Genomic DNA, 16,222 nt, shown 5'->3' on the forward strand with positions numbered 1-16,222 from the left:
TTGTCAGCAGGGAGTTTTAACATAATACCCACTCATGTACTTCTATGACATAACATTCATGCATACCCAAACATGAGAACAATAAATCCACTCAACTGTAGAGGCTTTGCAGTGTCTAAATAAGCTTTGGCTACTAGTGCATTATGACTTACTGGGATACAATTAAAAAATAAAAAACTGGGTAGATTACATCTTTCTGCTTCTCAGGTTATCTCAGGTCTCTCATATCCCATATCTCAGGTTGACTCACACACAGAGCTTTCCAGAGTGAGGGAGTGGGCACAATTATCTACGCATGTTCCTATACCACCTCTTTTCCGGCCCACCATCTGCCTAAACTCAACAACCTGAGCAGATGATGCTGAAATTCGTTTATGTTAGCTGCTTTAATCGATATTTAATGAAAACTACACAAGAGCGACTCGGCAGCATTTTTAAGGACAAGACTAATGATATGTAGTTTGCCTGAAACATAAAAAGCAGGATGAATGAGTTGGTGAACAATCATCATGAATTTCCCTCCTTCCTCTTAGGAGTTCAGGAACTGACGTTCCAGCTGAACCTAATCCTTCCCTTCCGGCCTGGTGGAAGTAAAACAGTGAACTCCAGACTGCAATGTCAGTGATATAATAAAATGATCTTCTAGAGCTCCAGATTTACACATTCCGAACAAAAAAGAACCCCCCCAAAAGAGATCCCACTACCACAGGTGAAGTCTATCAACTAATGATCAATTTCTTTAAGACGAAAAGAAAAAGCAAGTTCTTGCCAGAATTTAAGTTTTACATTTTAATTTGTTTATTAAAAACGGCTTCTGGTCTCTTTCCCGGTGTATATCAGCATTGCTATGCTAATCTTGTAGGCTTCCCTGAAGAGGGTCTTTGCAGTATCCTAACTGTATTTGAATTTTCGGCATCAGACCCTCTTAGATTCACTACGAATGCCACTTTGTTGCGTCAGCAGCCAGCCTAGTCTCGAATGAGGTTAAAAAGCCCAGGTCTGTGTTTGGCATCGAGCATCGTTGTGATCATGGCAAGTTTAACTTCTTCGCGCTTGTTTAATTTTTTGCACCGGCTGTGTATGTGCACACGTGCTTGCTTTTTCGTCAATCGTTAAGTTTTATCGATTTAATTCTTATCAACAAATAATCGAAAAGTTTTATACTTTTCCACAGTGATTTTCAGGTGGCAAGAATCGTGAATCAGAATATAACCAAAAAAAGACACATTGGGTTGTTAGTGTTTGCTCTCTTTAACAAAACAAAATGATTTAATTGCAAGAAAATTAGGGCTGCAACAACGAATCGATTAAATCGATAAAAATCGATTACTAAAAGTGTTGGCAACGAATTTCATAATCGATTCGTTGTGTCGCGTGACGCAGAGACGTTTAATAAAAAAAAAAAAGGAAAAACTTCAGTTAAGCGCGGAGCGGAGTCAACACTTGCACTGCGTCCCAAACCGCCTAATTCCATACTATATAGTAGGCAAAGAGTACGAGAAGTAGTGCTTTTCGCCTCCTATATAGTATGGAAGTATGCGGTTTGGGACGGGGCGTCGGTCTCTCTCGCGCACTGTTGCTTGCAGAGTTCGGCGCCTCATAGACAGGGTGGAGAAATGACAGGACGGCAGAGAAAAGATAAAAAAAAACAGCAAAGGTAGAAGAAAACTACATGTCATCTTTTTACTCCTCCAAAACGTAAGCGCGTCACCTGGAAGTTATAGCCGGCAAAGAGGTAAACAAACAAAGACAACACGCTTATGCTTTATGGAGCGACGACAGCGAGTAAAAAAAGTTTCTAGAACGAATAAAAAACTCCAATGACAAAGTCCAATGATATTAAACAAAGAAATAAAACGTTGAGAGAGAGAGAGTTGTATGAACGCTTTTCCCTGTCATGGACCTGTATTTTAAATCATCTCGCCGTCACTTTCCTGCTGTTCTGTACTGGGCGCTCCAGCTCATGCCGAGCAAGGAGACTCTATTTCTGAGAGTGTACTCATATACTATCTTTTTGATCCCATCAAGAGAGGCTTCTTGTAAAGCATACATGTGTATTTTTTGTGTTAGTCCATTTTTATTTCATTTTATTATTATTGTAACAGCGCAGGTGTGTTCAAGGAGCAACATGTTTGTGCAATTTCTAAAGATTTTAGTTCTGTTTTGAATAAGGGGTTGGAAATGAATGCTTTTCTTGTTTTTTATCAGATTCATCGATTAATCGAACAAACAATCGACAGATTAATCGATTATTAAAATAATCGTTCGTTGCAGCCCTAAAGAAAATATTAAAACGACAGTGAAAGACTGTGTCACGGTGGGCAAGTGATCTAACCGGTGAAAGGCTGAAGCACTGTGTATCACCAGTTATACCGACAATCGCAAAAAGCCTAATGTATACCACTGTTTTCACTGTCCAAAAAGCAGGCTGATGTCTTCCTTGTTCTAAGTCCCTCCTTCAGAAATACATAACGACTTCTGATTGTGTAGTTTGTTTAGTGTGTTTTGATTTGACAGTTTGAGTTTAGCTGACGACTGATGTATTTCTGTGGGCGGATGTTAGTCAGAAAATCATATTTTGGGGTCATTCAACCGGGAAGTAGAGGGCTGTAGTCTTAACCGGCTGTTCGCTGTAGGCTTTGAAAGGGGAATTCTGTTAAAGAAAATATATCGCTTGGCATAAAACTTTGAGATTTATCATTTTGCAAGTATTAATTATGCTCTAACAGCAACATTACACACTAACTAAAGTTTAAAAAAATGGTAAAAGGGAAAAATGGGAATTTTAACTGTGGTTTATGTACTGCACTATGAACATTCTAGTGTGGAACTCTTCCATTCATGTGTGGTGTAGTCTGTAATTTCTGGCACTGAAAATACACTGGCACAAGTTTCATCCGTTGCTGTTCCTGAATTTTCTTAATAAAGCCATCACCTGACATGGCTCACAAAAAAGGCAAGCAAGCTTAACAGGCCAATTTCACAAATGAGCCTACATTGATGCCACTCTGGTGACCATGACCCCTTTCAATCACAGCTGCAGCGGTTTTCCCACAGTCCCTGAAACCTTAAACTGCATTCATGTGGGTACTGCAGCATGAAACACTGGCATAAAAATCAATAACTGTCAATACAATATTGCTCAACACCACTGCTAATAAAAATTAACTCACAAATTTACGTGCCACACTTACTGTCAAGAAATACATTAAGGAATCTTACACCTAGCAAAGCAATATATACATTAAATATTGGAGATTCAAAATGTCTTGCATGCGTAAAAAGCAAGGCAATGTTGAGTTAGTTTTGTCATTAATAACTGTTGCAACACCAAATTTTTTTCTTTCCTAAATGACTCAATTTAAATTGAATACTAATCTTGCTCTATTTATTTGTATTTTATCCAACAGACTGCATTGGTATATTTAAATGATGATAAAAATGTGTAATACTGTTGTTATAAATAGTCATCAAATGTAACTCCTCCACACAACACAGCATGTAATGACCTCAAAAGTTTACCATCTCAGGTCTGAACAAACCTGAGATTGGAATGAGATTGGGATTATTTAAATGGTTCCTGTCTGGATTTATTGCTGTTGAGTGTGCACGAATGTTCACGCTAGACCACCAATCTAAAGTGATCCAAGTCCACTGTCGGGGATGGCATGATTTTCTCTTCACACACCAGCAAGGCTAAGCTGCAGGTTCCAATTGCCCTGCCATTTCTAGACTAACATTACAAGTGCTTTCACGAGAAAAGAGAATAAAGCCTTTTTCACACAGACATTACGGAACACAGATACCATAAAGATCCTGTAAAGATATGTGATGTGTTTAAAGTCCTCCACCTGGTAGTTTTTTTTTCTCTGCAGCGTCTGAAGTTTGCTTATTATCCGTTATTTCTCTCTCCAGAAACCATGCACATGAATTTTTGTTTATTATAAGATTATAAAGGAGTGCGTGACGCGATGTACTAGTATGTCACTTAGCTTCAAAGTGAATATTTGACAAGCTCCCAGATTTTTGCTTCATTCCATTTCTTGTTGTAATGACATGTGTGCATTTTTGTTTATTTTAAGCTATGAGCGCATGACATTCTTTTATGCTGCTGAATAGGGCTGGGCAAAAAAAAAAAAATCGATTTTTTGATTAATCGTTTTAAAAAATGTGGTAGATTCAAAATCGATTCTCAAAGAGCAGAATCGATTTTTTTCTTTCATATTTATTTCTGCAAACATTGAAAATAAGATTAACGTTAATCTAATTACTAGTCTTCTTCACTAGATGTCACCCTCTTTTTTGCCTTGCGCGATGTTACCAAGGAGCGAGAGGCGAGCCTGTCATTCATTTTTTTAGTGCTTAAAATAGTGTTTCAGGTGCTTCATCGACGTTGATGCCACCTTCACATAAAAAGTAAGAGGTATGGAAGCATTTTAGATTTTGCAAACAAGACGACAACGATAGTGTTGTGGCTTTTAATTTTTTTTATTAATTATCCACTTGTAAACTGCTGTTCACTGTTCTTTTTTATTAATAAAGTATTTGTATTAAATCTATATTCATTGCGTTGAATCGAGAATTAAGCATAAAAACTGACCCGAGAACTGGAATTAGGGCTGGGCGATAATTCGATAACGATAATTTTACCGATATAAACTTTTTCGATAAAACGATAAGGACAGTTCGATAAGTGATCGATAATGTTTAAGCACTAAGCGTAATGTTGCGCGAGCACTTCCGGATGCGGCACGCGCTCTTGGTTTACAATCACAGTGACAGTCAGACTTGAAGGAGTGGAAGATGAGGCAAGTTATTAATTTATTAGTAGAGACCTATGATTTTCGCGATGCGGATAACGCGGACGGAATCCAAATGCGCGGAAACATTTTCTTGTGTGTAATGTTGGACGCGCAAACAGGGTTCGTCAAACACAGCAGACACAGGTGCGTGCAGTATACTGTACTTTCATTCAGCGTCCGCCTTGCGCACGCACACGTCCGCCCAGCTTTAAAAGTATATTTACAGGACATTCACAAATTCAGGAAACTGAGGAAAAGCAGCAGATCCACCACTGCAGTGAATATAGTGTTTGGGTATGTGCGCTCCCACAGCAACGTGACACTCTTGACATCCATTTATCAGCGTGTATAGCTCGTTATATGTATAACACACGCGTGATCACTGAACTAAGTTTTCTTTCTTGTTTAAGTGAACATAAACAGCTGTTACTCAGTATATTGAAACTTAAAGCAGTCTGTCTTGGGTCTTAAAGTGACAGTAGTCTGCTGCTTTTGTGTCAGAAATGTGTTGATTTCATAACAAATAGATTTACATTTAATACAGATGCATTAAAACAAGATTTTAGTTTTTGTATTTGTCATGTTCTGAATAAAAAGTAGTTTAAAACCATTATTAACTGTCTGTTTTTTACAATTTTCATTCAGGAGCAAAAATCTGCCTTTAAATTTGACAGGAGTAAAGATTTGTTATTTATCATGATAATTATCGATATCGACTGATATGGAAAACATTTTCTCGATAATTTTTTGGGTCATATCGCCCAGCCCTAACTGGAATCGAATCAAATTGATTTGATAGCTTGTGAATCGAAATCGAATCGATCTGGAACATATGAATCGATACCTAGCCCTACTGCTGAATGAGCTCAGCTTCAGCGCGGATAGTGATGAGCTCCCTGATCTCTGCTTCAGTCCAGTTTGCAGACATTTCTCGTCGTAAATGTTAATCAGCATGTAAATCCCTCGTTTTAAAGAGCTAAACCATAACTTCATGTTGCAATGAAACGCGCATCCTCCCTTTGGCACACCCCTTATGGCATCGTTTCTGCATCTTGTTCTCACACAACACTTTCCGTGTATCTTATGGCAATGGGACATGTTTGTGTTCACACAGAATCCTGACTGCCAATTTTACAAATATTTTCTGCGACCAAAGTCTTGTGTGAATGCAGATCAAGCAACACATCAGTGTACACATACATATGTGCCATATTATCATAATATGCACAAGCAAGGCCTATACAACTCTTCTGACTCGCGTTACAAGCAAGTACATGAACTCACAACCAGTGGGCCACGTACACAAAAACTAAACAATTCAGATATTTCCTCATGTAGTTATCAAATATACAATTATTAAACATAGATGTTTTGCTTTCCTCTATCATGCCCAATGCAATCTAAATGCTTTACATAGGATTCTTAGGATTCTTCTGAAATTTCCTCCCTTGTTTGTTATCGCTCATGCCTCCATAAACATGTTGCGCGGCAACTTCTGGTAAATGTCACAGGGTGCAGAGCTCAAAATCTCTTCAGTGGAATTTGATTTGCCTGGGCACATTTACCATGCGAGAATATTCTTCCTCCCCTATACTGACACCACACACTAGGCATGTTCAGACACATCCATTCAATACATTCATACAACCTATTCTTAAAGCTGTTGTGCTGTAGTGAGTACATTAAAAATAAAGCTTTTGGGCTCAAACATGCATTTTACATTAACAAAACTAGGGATGGGCATTCGATGAAGTTTTCTTTGTCGATCGTCGGGAGAATTAACGATCGACTATCGATTAATCATTAATATTTTTATAATAAAATTTGTTATTTAACTTTTATACTTAAAAAATGCAATGAATACAAATATACAGCGTGTTTTTCCTCGATGAGACCTTTATTACCAGATCAACTTGTGGCAGACAGTTAAACTATGTTTCAAACATAGTGCGTGCATATGCGGTGCTCTAAAGCAGCGGAACCTGCAGCTGCGAGCCAGCGTTCTTAAACAGAGACCTCATTATTTCCAAAATAAATAAAAAAACAGATTTATGTTTAACATTAAATTAAACAAAACACATAATACTTAGATCTGAAAGGTTTTGTCAAAATGTAACTCAAAATTATTCAAGCCAGAAGAAAGTGCAAGATATTAGCCTTCCTAACATTAGGCTATAACAAATTAGGCTTCTTTAGCCTCGTGAAAAATAACTAACTTAAGTAACTGGCATAAAACTTCTGCAATAGTCTACTGATTTTTTTTGAGAAATAAAAGCATGTTTTGGGGTCAGACGCGACCGCAACCCATGGTGACCGTCAGTCCAGCCGCCGCCGAAAACACCCGCTCCGAGGAGACTGACCGGGATGCACAGGTACCTCAGCGCTAACTAAGTTGGCTTATTCCGCATACAGAGTATGTGTGAAACAGCGTGCGTTTTGTGAGCCCCATTCACCATTGTTTAATTATACTAACATAGTCTTTTAGTTTTATTTGTTGTAAAACAACAGTAGACACAAATTTAATATGGTCTCCAACTCCACAATATACCATAACCATGGTATTTGTTGTAAAATTGCGGAAATACAAATCGTTTTAATCCTGCAAAAAAAAAAAACATTTTCACAATGATAAAATCATGGCTAATTTTCCTAAGGTAGTAATTACAAAATTAAATATGTTTGAAAGACGGAGATGCGCACCTGTCAATCTATTACATAACAGAGCGAGGCCAGAGACAAACGTGCTCATAAACGGGAGTAATATGGAATAATGTGTGCATCTTTGAATAACTGTAAGTATACATTTCTTTTAAATATATTTTGTCATATAAAGTTTTGAGACATGGTCTAATAATGCTTTTTTCACTTTAATTGCTCATTTAGACTTATTGTGCGGGTAACAGCGTTTTTGACGCATTTACCTCAGAGATTATTTTAGCAATATCGCTTTTTTCCGGTAATAATAATACAATTTATATTTCAATCCTGTTTCATTGTCTGTTTATTCATTTCATTATGCTGTTATGTTAACGTGAGGATATTTATTTGCCATATGAAACGTGCCGTTATATGAATACTTTTGTATAATATTCAAGTATATGCGGAATAATGTGTGCGTCTTTGAATTCATACAGTTGCTTATTTTTGTCATAAAGTTTTGAGAAATAATAATATTGTGAGGATTTATTTCCATATGAGTGCTTTTTGTCGTTGAATACTCTCATTTATTATTTGGAAATCATATACATAGGAAATATATAATGTGGAAGGGTAGACTTGCAAAGTTACTCTGCTTATTTTTATTTATGATATATGTGAAGATAAATAAAGCATTGCAAAACTGCTGATTTGATCCATTCAGATCCTGACCACCAGGCTAGAGATTTTAAACATCCTTAATCCACATTTACTAGTCTATCAAATAATATCTAACATATATTGTTTTGTGAAAAAAAATGATGCTTTGTTCTATTGTTTATGCGGAAAAGTGTTCACAGAAAGTGTCAATCACATGAACGTTTTATATGAATAAGCGGTCAGCAGCGCACTGCAACGGGTGCTTGACGGATTCGCCGCACACATACGCAAACGCACTGCATACGCAGTATTTGTGAAACAGGAGTTAGATAAAAAAAATGCATTCAATTAATTGATAACAAATTAACGTGATCGACGAAATTCTTAACAATCAATTATCGATCGTCGATTAATTATGCCCATCCCTAAACAAAACCTTACCATGTTAATCCCAGACTTCATTTTTGCTTTTGATAAAATACTATAATTTTCTGGGGAGCCTTTCATGATGCAATCTTACAGATCAATAAAAGTCAGCAACCCCCCACTGTAGGCTAGGCAGCTGCCATGTTTCTCAGCCCCCATCTCTCACTTCAGAGCCAGGGCTCTCCATAGGGATTGAGGGCTTGAGCCTGTCTGGAGAACAAATTGGTTGCACTCATCTCATTCATGTGCATATGCTCATATTCATTTTTGCGTGACCACAATCTTGTTGGTTTGTGCAGTGTGGAGGAGACTGATTGATACTGTTTATAGCATCATTAGCAAGAATTTTGCTTACTATGCATACATCACTGGTATATAAAAGAATACTATGTTAGAGCGGTTGGGTTTTAGTACCCGTTCTGTGTTTTGTTATGAAGAAGTTTTCCAGTACTGTGAGTGGGTGTTCAACAACCTCAATTTAGATCAAATTAGATCTGTCAGTAAAACAGCATTTGAGTTAAGGTGAAAAGCTAAGAACATTTAGCAGGTTATTTACTAGAACTAACGGAAACATTGCAGTCACAGCAGGCCACTGTGCTGAGCTGGCTTCACCTCAGAACGATGCAGGCAATGACACACAAAACGTTTTTGGACTAACTCTATGAATAGGTTTTAAGACTTAGCAAGCCACTGGATATTCCACCAGATGGTAAGGATGCACCGAATGTTCTCCAACTGTACCCATTTAGCTGAAAATAGCAAAAAAGCTTCCAATTTGCCATGTTTGCTACATTTTATAGCATGTGTGCTTCTGGCTGTGTGGTGGTTGTTTTTTGAACGCGTCATCAAAGACGTTATTGTTTGGGTCAACTTATTCTGTCTTTTTACTTATTTGTCCAAACATTTTTACAGAGGTGGAAGGAAATATTGTGATATTTTGCTTTGCATTACTGTTTCAATAAAAAAGGCAATATTGTTTTTTTTATAAAAGTCATACAAGATTCATAGCACTTTTAGCATAGCTTAGCACTATCCATTGAATCTTATTAGTCCATTAGTATCGCGCCTAAAACATATCATTGCACCTCCCTACATGGCTGCAGGAGGCACAATGATATTACAAAGCAGACGAAAATAGTAACTTTCAATAGCAGGGGACTATTTTCAGGCTCTGCGTAATATCATTGCGCCTCCTGCAGCCATGTTACAGCAGCAAAGTCCTTGATTATTACTAGAGATCGACCGATATATCTGTTTTCCAATATTTTCCCCGATATTTGAGCATTTTCCGATGATCGGATATCGGGTTTGTAATATCGGATTGACTGATAAACGAGAGAATTGAGAATTGCGCGCTGAACGCATCTGAGGAGAGGAGCTCACAGCAGCAGCAACGTGCACAGCAAATATGAAGGCGACGCGTCTTCATAAAAAGGTCTTGAGTATACTTACTTTGCATATGAGGCATTTATAACACATCTCATCTGTGCATTAATGTATGTTATGTTAAATAAGTTGATATATTAAAAGCAATGTATGCAGCTTGTCCAAGAATAGAGACGAACTCACAGAGTCACGATGATCCATAAAATCCGGTCCCAATAACGACGTAGCTTTGCATGAATAAAACAACCATGAATTAATGCTTTGTGGAATTAAAAACGCTAAATTAAATTTGTTTTTATTTTATTTATGCTTATCATTAGCATCGTAAAATCACGTTCATATTGCTGTTCACTTAAGTTACCAGGGTTGAAGGCTGAGGCAGAGCCACCACATGTAGCTAACTTTTAACAAGATTTACCATATTAACATTTCCCAGATAAACATTATTTTGCTAAAATATCTAAATAAATGTCTGTGGATATTAATAAATTATTTATTACCTCCGCAAGCGGTCACAGTTTGATACAGTTAATGCGCGAGTAAATGCATAGATAAACAGCGCTGTCAACAGCCATTTCATTAGCTATAACAACAAAATATTCATTATTCTGACATCAAATAACATTACCAGTTAAGAAATTAAATGATATATAAGCCGTTTTGTTACTTTCCTGAATGAAGTATTCCAGTCAGTGATAATATTTGTAAAATCTCTTTGCTAACTATTGGTTGGATTGCTGAAGGCTGCTGGTCAAGACAAAGATATTATATCCCATAGAAGGCACTTAATCCACCTGTTTTACTCTATAAACTATGTAGAATATGCAGCCAACTCCGCTATACTTTTCTCTCTCTCCCGCTCCGTTACCTGGCAACCGCAAGCGCGAACTTTGGATCAGTCCATTTCTGACAAAATGATAGGGGTGTTTGGAATGGTCCATGTATTGGGAATATAGTTTCTACATTATTCATTAAATTAATATTATTCTTAAATTTCAGACCCCTCTATTTATTACTTTGTATGCAAAGAGGGAGTGATTATGATGATTATTATTATTATAAGGGTTTGTTCAGTTCAGTAGTGTTGTAGTAATTATGTCAAAATCAGAAGTATAACAGTTAATAAAAATCGGTACAGCATATCGGTTATCGGGCACATAAGCATCCAAATATTTGTTATCGGTATCGGTTTAAATAAATGAGTATCGGTCGACCTCTAATTATTACACCAGAATGAAAGTATAGTTCCTAGCCATATCTGCATTTTTCTGTTGGTCTTAGTACACGATGTAACTACAGAATAGTCAAGTTTTAAATAGGAAAAATATCGAAACTCTTTGGTTATTTTTTTAGGCGCAATTCTTATGGTCTAATCAGGTTCTATAGATTGTGCAAAGCTATGCTAAAAGTGCTAGCGCCAGACCCGGAGATCAACTGAATGGATTCCAAAATGACAAGAATCAAATATTTAACTCTAGGGGAGCTGGAAAATGTGCATTTTTAAAAAAGTAGATGTGTCCCTTTAAGCTTACACCCAAACCACTAGATAGCATTCTTCTTACCTTTAAACAAACAGTGACAGGAAGTACTAGCATAGGGGCACGGCACAATTTTTTTGCTAAGGTTTGCATTATGGTGTGTTCTCAATGACAACTTTCCTAAAATGATATTCTATTATATTCCTATTATAAGAAGGAAATACCCCAATATATCACCTTACTCATCAGTACCGCAATATACCGCATCGGTGCATCGCAACTGTTGATACGTATTGTATAGCAAGAATACACAGCCATATTTAATATCATAGTAAAAATAGTTTCAGTTGGCAAACATTCTGTACATCCCTAGAAGAAAGGCCCAATGTTTTTTGAGAGCTCTGCGTATAATATCCCCTATCTGGTTCGCATATGCAAACCAGTGCAGCCTTGGTTGAGAGAGCATGTGTTGTTGATCAGGTCCACCTGACCTCCTTCATCTCCAGCTGGACTTGTCAGACTAGGCTTCCCCAGGTGTGGGGATATTGGGAGACTTTACATAAGCACCTTGAGTACATGTACACGACTGTGTTTCCAGTACACCAGCTGAATCACCACTGTTGCATAACAACTTTTAGGAGCTTTGTAACTCACACACTTGGGTTGTACCGATGACAATAAACACCACAGCAACATGGATAAGATCTGTAACCCAACACTTTCATGCAGAGGCGTGATGACTGTTTAGGTCGTGCAATCCCGCAGCAAACAGAAACTAGTTTTTAATGTAAACAACCACAGGAAAAGCAGCTGATCGCCTTTTTCACCCCACACATTGTTTGGAAACACCAACGGACGTCTGCGAAGTTTCTTTTCCCAATTTTGCAAGAACATACCGGGCAGCAAATCTATGGGGATTTGTTTTTAAGCAATTGCTGTAAAGAAGTACAGCAAGGAGGTGTGGAGCATTTTTCTCCACCAAACTATTGAGAGAACGTATCATAAACACAAAACTCAAGCCAGCAATGAGATCACTGCACACAACTCCAATTACAATTGACAAAAGAAAACGATGAAGGAAGAACATAAAAGCACCATCATCCCATATGCATCCCATATTGCAACGAGTTGTTTCTTAAACTCCGTATTACCAGGCAAACTACAAAGGCCTGTGTGTGTAGCACTCTTCAAAAGCAAACACTGGCATGCATTCAATATCTTCATTGTGGTGACATAAGAACTTACAAGGAAGGTGAATTAAAGGCAGCTGCCTACAACAATACTGCTGCCATAGGGCCCCCAAACCAAAGACTACGGCAAATATTACATCATTATCACCTTTCACAAGACCCTGTGGATGTTAAGTTGAAACTTGCATGCAAAGGGAAGTTGCCACTTGCCAGCAAGTTACGTTTGGGCATAACAGTCCTCTTAAAAAGGACATAGGCTGTTTCCTGCAAAGATGTGGTGACTGTTACAGTGTGTGCAATACACATTCAAAATAAAATGCTTTGACAAGGTAGTTTCTCTTCCTGATTCTGGCCAAATGCCAAAACATGTCACTTAAATCTTCATGTCAGATGAGTTTATTACTATACTGGATATTCTTGTGGGCTATGACAATATGTGTTCTTCAAATATTTAAATGTCACTAAAATAGGAACATGATCATCACTAAAAACAAGACAATTGAATCTTGACAATATCATGCATGAGTGATTTTGGTAACACAACTAACACAGGTTCAAATACACTGGGGCATATCTACTTCACATTATTCATCTTCAGGACAGCCTACATATTTTAAACTAGAGACTTCTCTAAAACTTATCACTGAATATTGCCATATATTGTCTTGTTTAAAAATACTTATATATATATATATATATATATATATATATATATATAAACAATAGAAAAAACAGCATTTAAAACCAGAACTGTGTTTTTACTGATGGGTAACTAATTCAAATGTGTACATCCTCTTAAATGTTTCTCTTGCATGCATAAATTCTTACACACACCAACTACATTATTGACCGTTTTAATCCACAATATTCAACAAGCAACACCAACTGGTTTGGTTGACCAGCTTAACTATTTTTTCAGTGAGAAGCTCAATATGATCAAATATTATATAAAACAATATATCATCTAACTGACATGTTAAACAACAAAATAGTGCTTGTAAGTGGGGGTTTCCTGGCTTTTAAGCTGTACTGAATAGGAGCTTCAACAGCAGAGAGACATGAATCTCTGACATTTCAAAACAAAATACGATGTGTAGCATTTAATCCTCACGGTCATCTCAACTTCTGAACGTTCGTACTGATACTCAGATTAAATGATAAAGGAAAATTAATTTTTACTTACCCAAATAAATGTCACCAAAGGATCCAGAACCAATTTTCCTTCCCAGTCTGTATCGGTTTCCTACTCTCAATTCCATGATAAATGGCTAAATATCAAAGCTAGCGATAAGGCTAGCTTTACCGGGAATAATGTTGAGTATATATGTTCTGTGTATTTAATAAAAGCAAAGAAAACAACGAAAATCTCTCCTTTGTTAACCGTCTATTCTTCTGTCTGTTACAGCTTCCCTGGTACTGTTTGCTAGCTTGCTAATTCCCTTCCCAGTCGCTATCCAATTTTCACCAATCGTTTTCTAACATTCCGAATCGCGCACTACCAAAATACTAGGCTTATTTAAAAGAGTAAATTTTGAACTTTATGCTCCAGTAATTTTTACCGTGAAAATAATTTGTTTAAAAAAGGATGAAGTCGGATTTTGCGAACGACTCCCTCCTACTTCCGACGGCCCTAAATCTACCATTGACTCTCTGTGTATTTTCTACAACAGAACCCAAGCTCCATCAGTTGACTAATCCAGTCAGGCAGTGACGTCACTTCCCGTAGAAACAGCGAACCAGTGGAAAATCTCGGGTTGAGACAACAAAACTGTGCTTGAGGTTTTCTACGGTTTAGTTTTAGATCATTCAGTTTAACTAACATTTGAATTGCTGACATATAAATAATCTTAATGAGCGGTTAAATACGCGTTTTATTAGAGCTTTTCATTTTGCACAGTTCACAGAGATTAGATAAACAAAGAAAGAAAGAGATACATATACTATAAATATGCATCAAGTCAGTTGACATAGGTCAGAGTTGGATTGTTTAAAAAAAAATACATTTAGTATTAGAGTCTTATTTAAGTTAAATGCAAAAAATACAAAAAATTACCCATTTACATTGTTCACTAACTGTATGTTGCTTCAGGATGGTAACTTGTAGAACCAGTTTGTTACACAAGTCAAAACCTATAAACACATAAGCAACATCCCTATGTAATACAGAATACTAGATGTGCAAACAAGGGCAAATAGATGTTCTGCTAGCAGTCAAAAAATTTAATAGAAAAATGTTTGTTTATTGTTGTGCTTTAAGATAAGCAGTATATTACTGTATTGTGTTATAGAGTAATTGATTGACACTTGATTATTTTATCTTTCAGAAATTTTATTTAAATATGTGAATATATATATATATATATATATATATATATATATATATATATATATATATATATATATATATATATATATATATATATATATATATATATATATATATGCATTATTGCTATAAAAAAGCTAAGATATAGGTAATATATATCTAATAAAATATTAATTAATTAAAAGCTAATTGATGACCTCTAATAATCAAATAATGCTTATTTGCTTATTAAACTGGCTCTGATGTTATGAAACCAAAATATTTAATTAATATGTTTTCATGTACTTGGGCAGATGCTTTATTAAATACCCCTGCAAAATATGCAAATAAAGCAATGATTTTCTAAACCAGCCCTAAATGATAGATTAAGGCATGCAAAGAAACAAGTATAGGCTAGTTGTGCATAAACTATGTCCGAAACAATACAAATTACATATACAAGTTGTTCTGACCAATGCATTATTATAAAATTAACACCTGAACCCATGTCAAGAATGATTTGAAGCAGATACTGTACTCATATTAGTGTAAAGTTAAAATTAAATGCTCATTTACCCCGGGTTATGAAAATAATGACAAAAGATTGAATTTTTTTTACTACTTATCACAAATATTTTTAATGGCTATTTTAGTTCCAGGCTAATATATCAGGTTATACTTTGTAACGCTTTAAATAGTTTAAGTTACAGTTGCATTTAGCTGCTCCACTGTGTTAGTTATGTACAGTAAGTACAATAATTTTACATAATAACAACATATTGAGTATAGAATTAAGTTTTGAAAGGAAGTTTGCAAAAGGGTTTAGGACCACCATTCTGAAACATGATAATTTTTTTCTCTGTGAAACACCCACAATGGCTGATATTGTATTTAGTAGACTATGATTGGTCAAAACACAGCCAATGCTTGAAGCAACATAGATGAGAGTCACATGACCCAATTACTCAGCTTTCCTTTACATGTGCTGAGTCACGTTGAGAGCAATGCGCTTGGAAAGTTTGTGCACACCAACTGTATACCAGACTGTATTAGGGCCGTGATAAACAACACTTTGTAAACACAGGAAAACAAGCATTACCACAGAGACTGAATCTTCATCTAGTTATTTTCGATGATCTTAACCAGTGCTTTGTCAACATGAAGATTCTCAGTGAAGAGGAACCAATGAAAGGATGTTTGTTGATTATATTACTAATATAGAGAAATGTCAACTGTCAACAGTGTTTTAGGGAACTTACAGAACTAATGCACACTCAGGAAAACAACACAGCTCAAAGTGGTCCCAAATACATGCTGTATTTAATTTAGTACAAATAG

General features: G+C 36.3%; 1 protein-coding gene across 4 annotated transcripts in view; it reads right to left on the reverse strand.

Moving 5' to 3' along the window:
- csnk1da (casein kinase 1, delta a) overlaps positions 1-14,258 on the reverse strand; it is a 29,004-nt gene extending 14,746 nt beyond the window's left edge. For 2 of the 4 annotated variants that reach the window (XM_065255578.2, XM_065255579.2), the window contains exon 1: positions 13,763-14,257. In XM_065255578.2, the coding sequence (XP_065111650.1) occupies positions 13,763-13,838 (76 nt within the window). In that variant the 5' untranslated portion in view covers positions 13,839-14,257. Of the gene's footprint in view, positions 1-13,762 lie in introns of all 4 variants that reach the window. The other 2 variants (XM_065255581.2, XM_065255577.2) reach the window with 2 other exon arrangements.
- Between the last annotated feature and the right edge of the window lie 1,964 nt (positions 14,259-16,222).

The sequence above is a fragment of the Paramisgurnus dabryanus genome, chromosome 3 (assembly GCF_030506205.2).
Source record: "Paramisgurnus dabryanus chromosome 3, PD_genome_1.1, whole genome shotgun sequence".
Lineage (NCBI taxonomy): Eukaryota > Metazoa > Chordata > Actinopteri > Cypriniformes > Cobitidae > Paramisgurnus > Paramisgurnus dabryanus.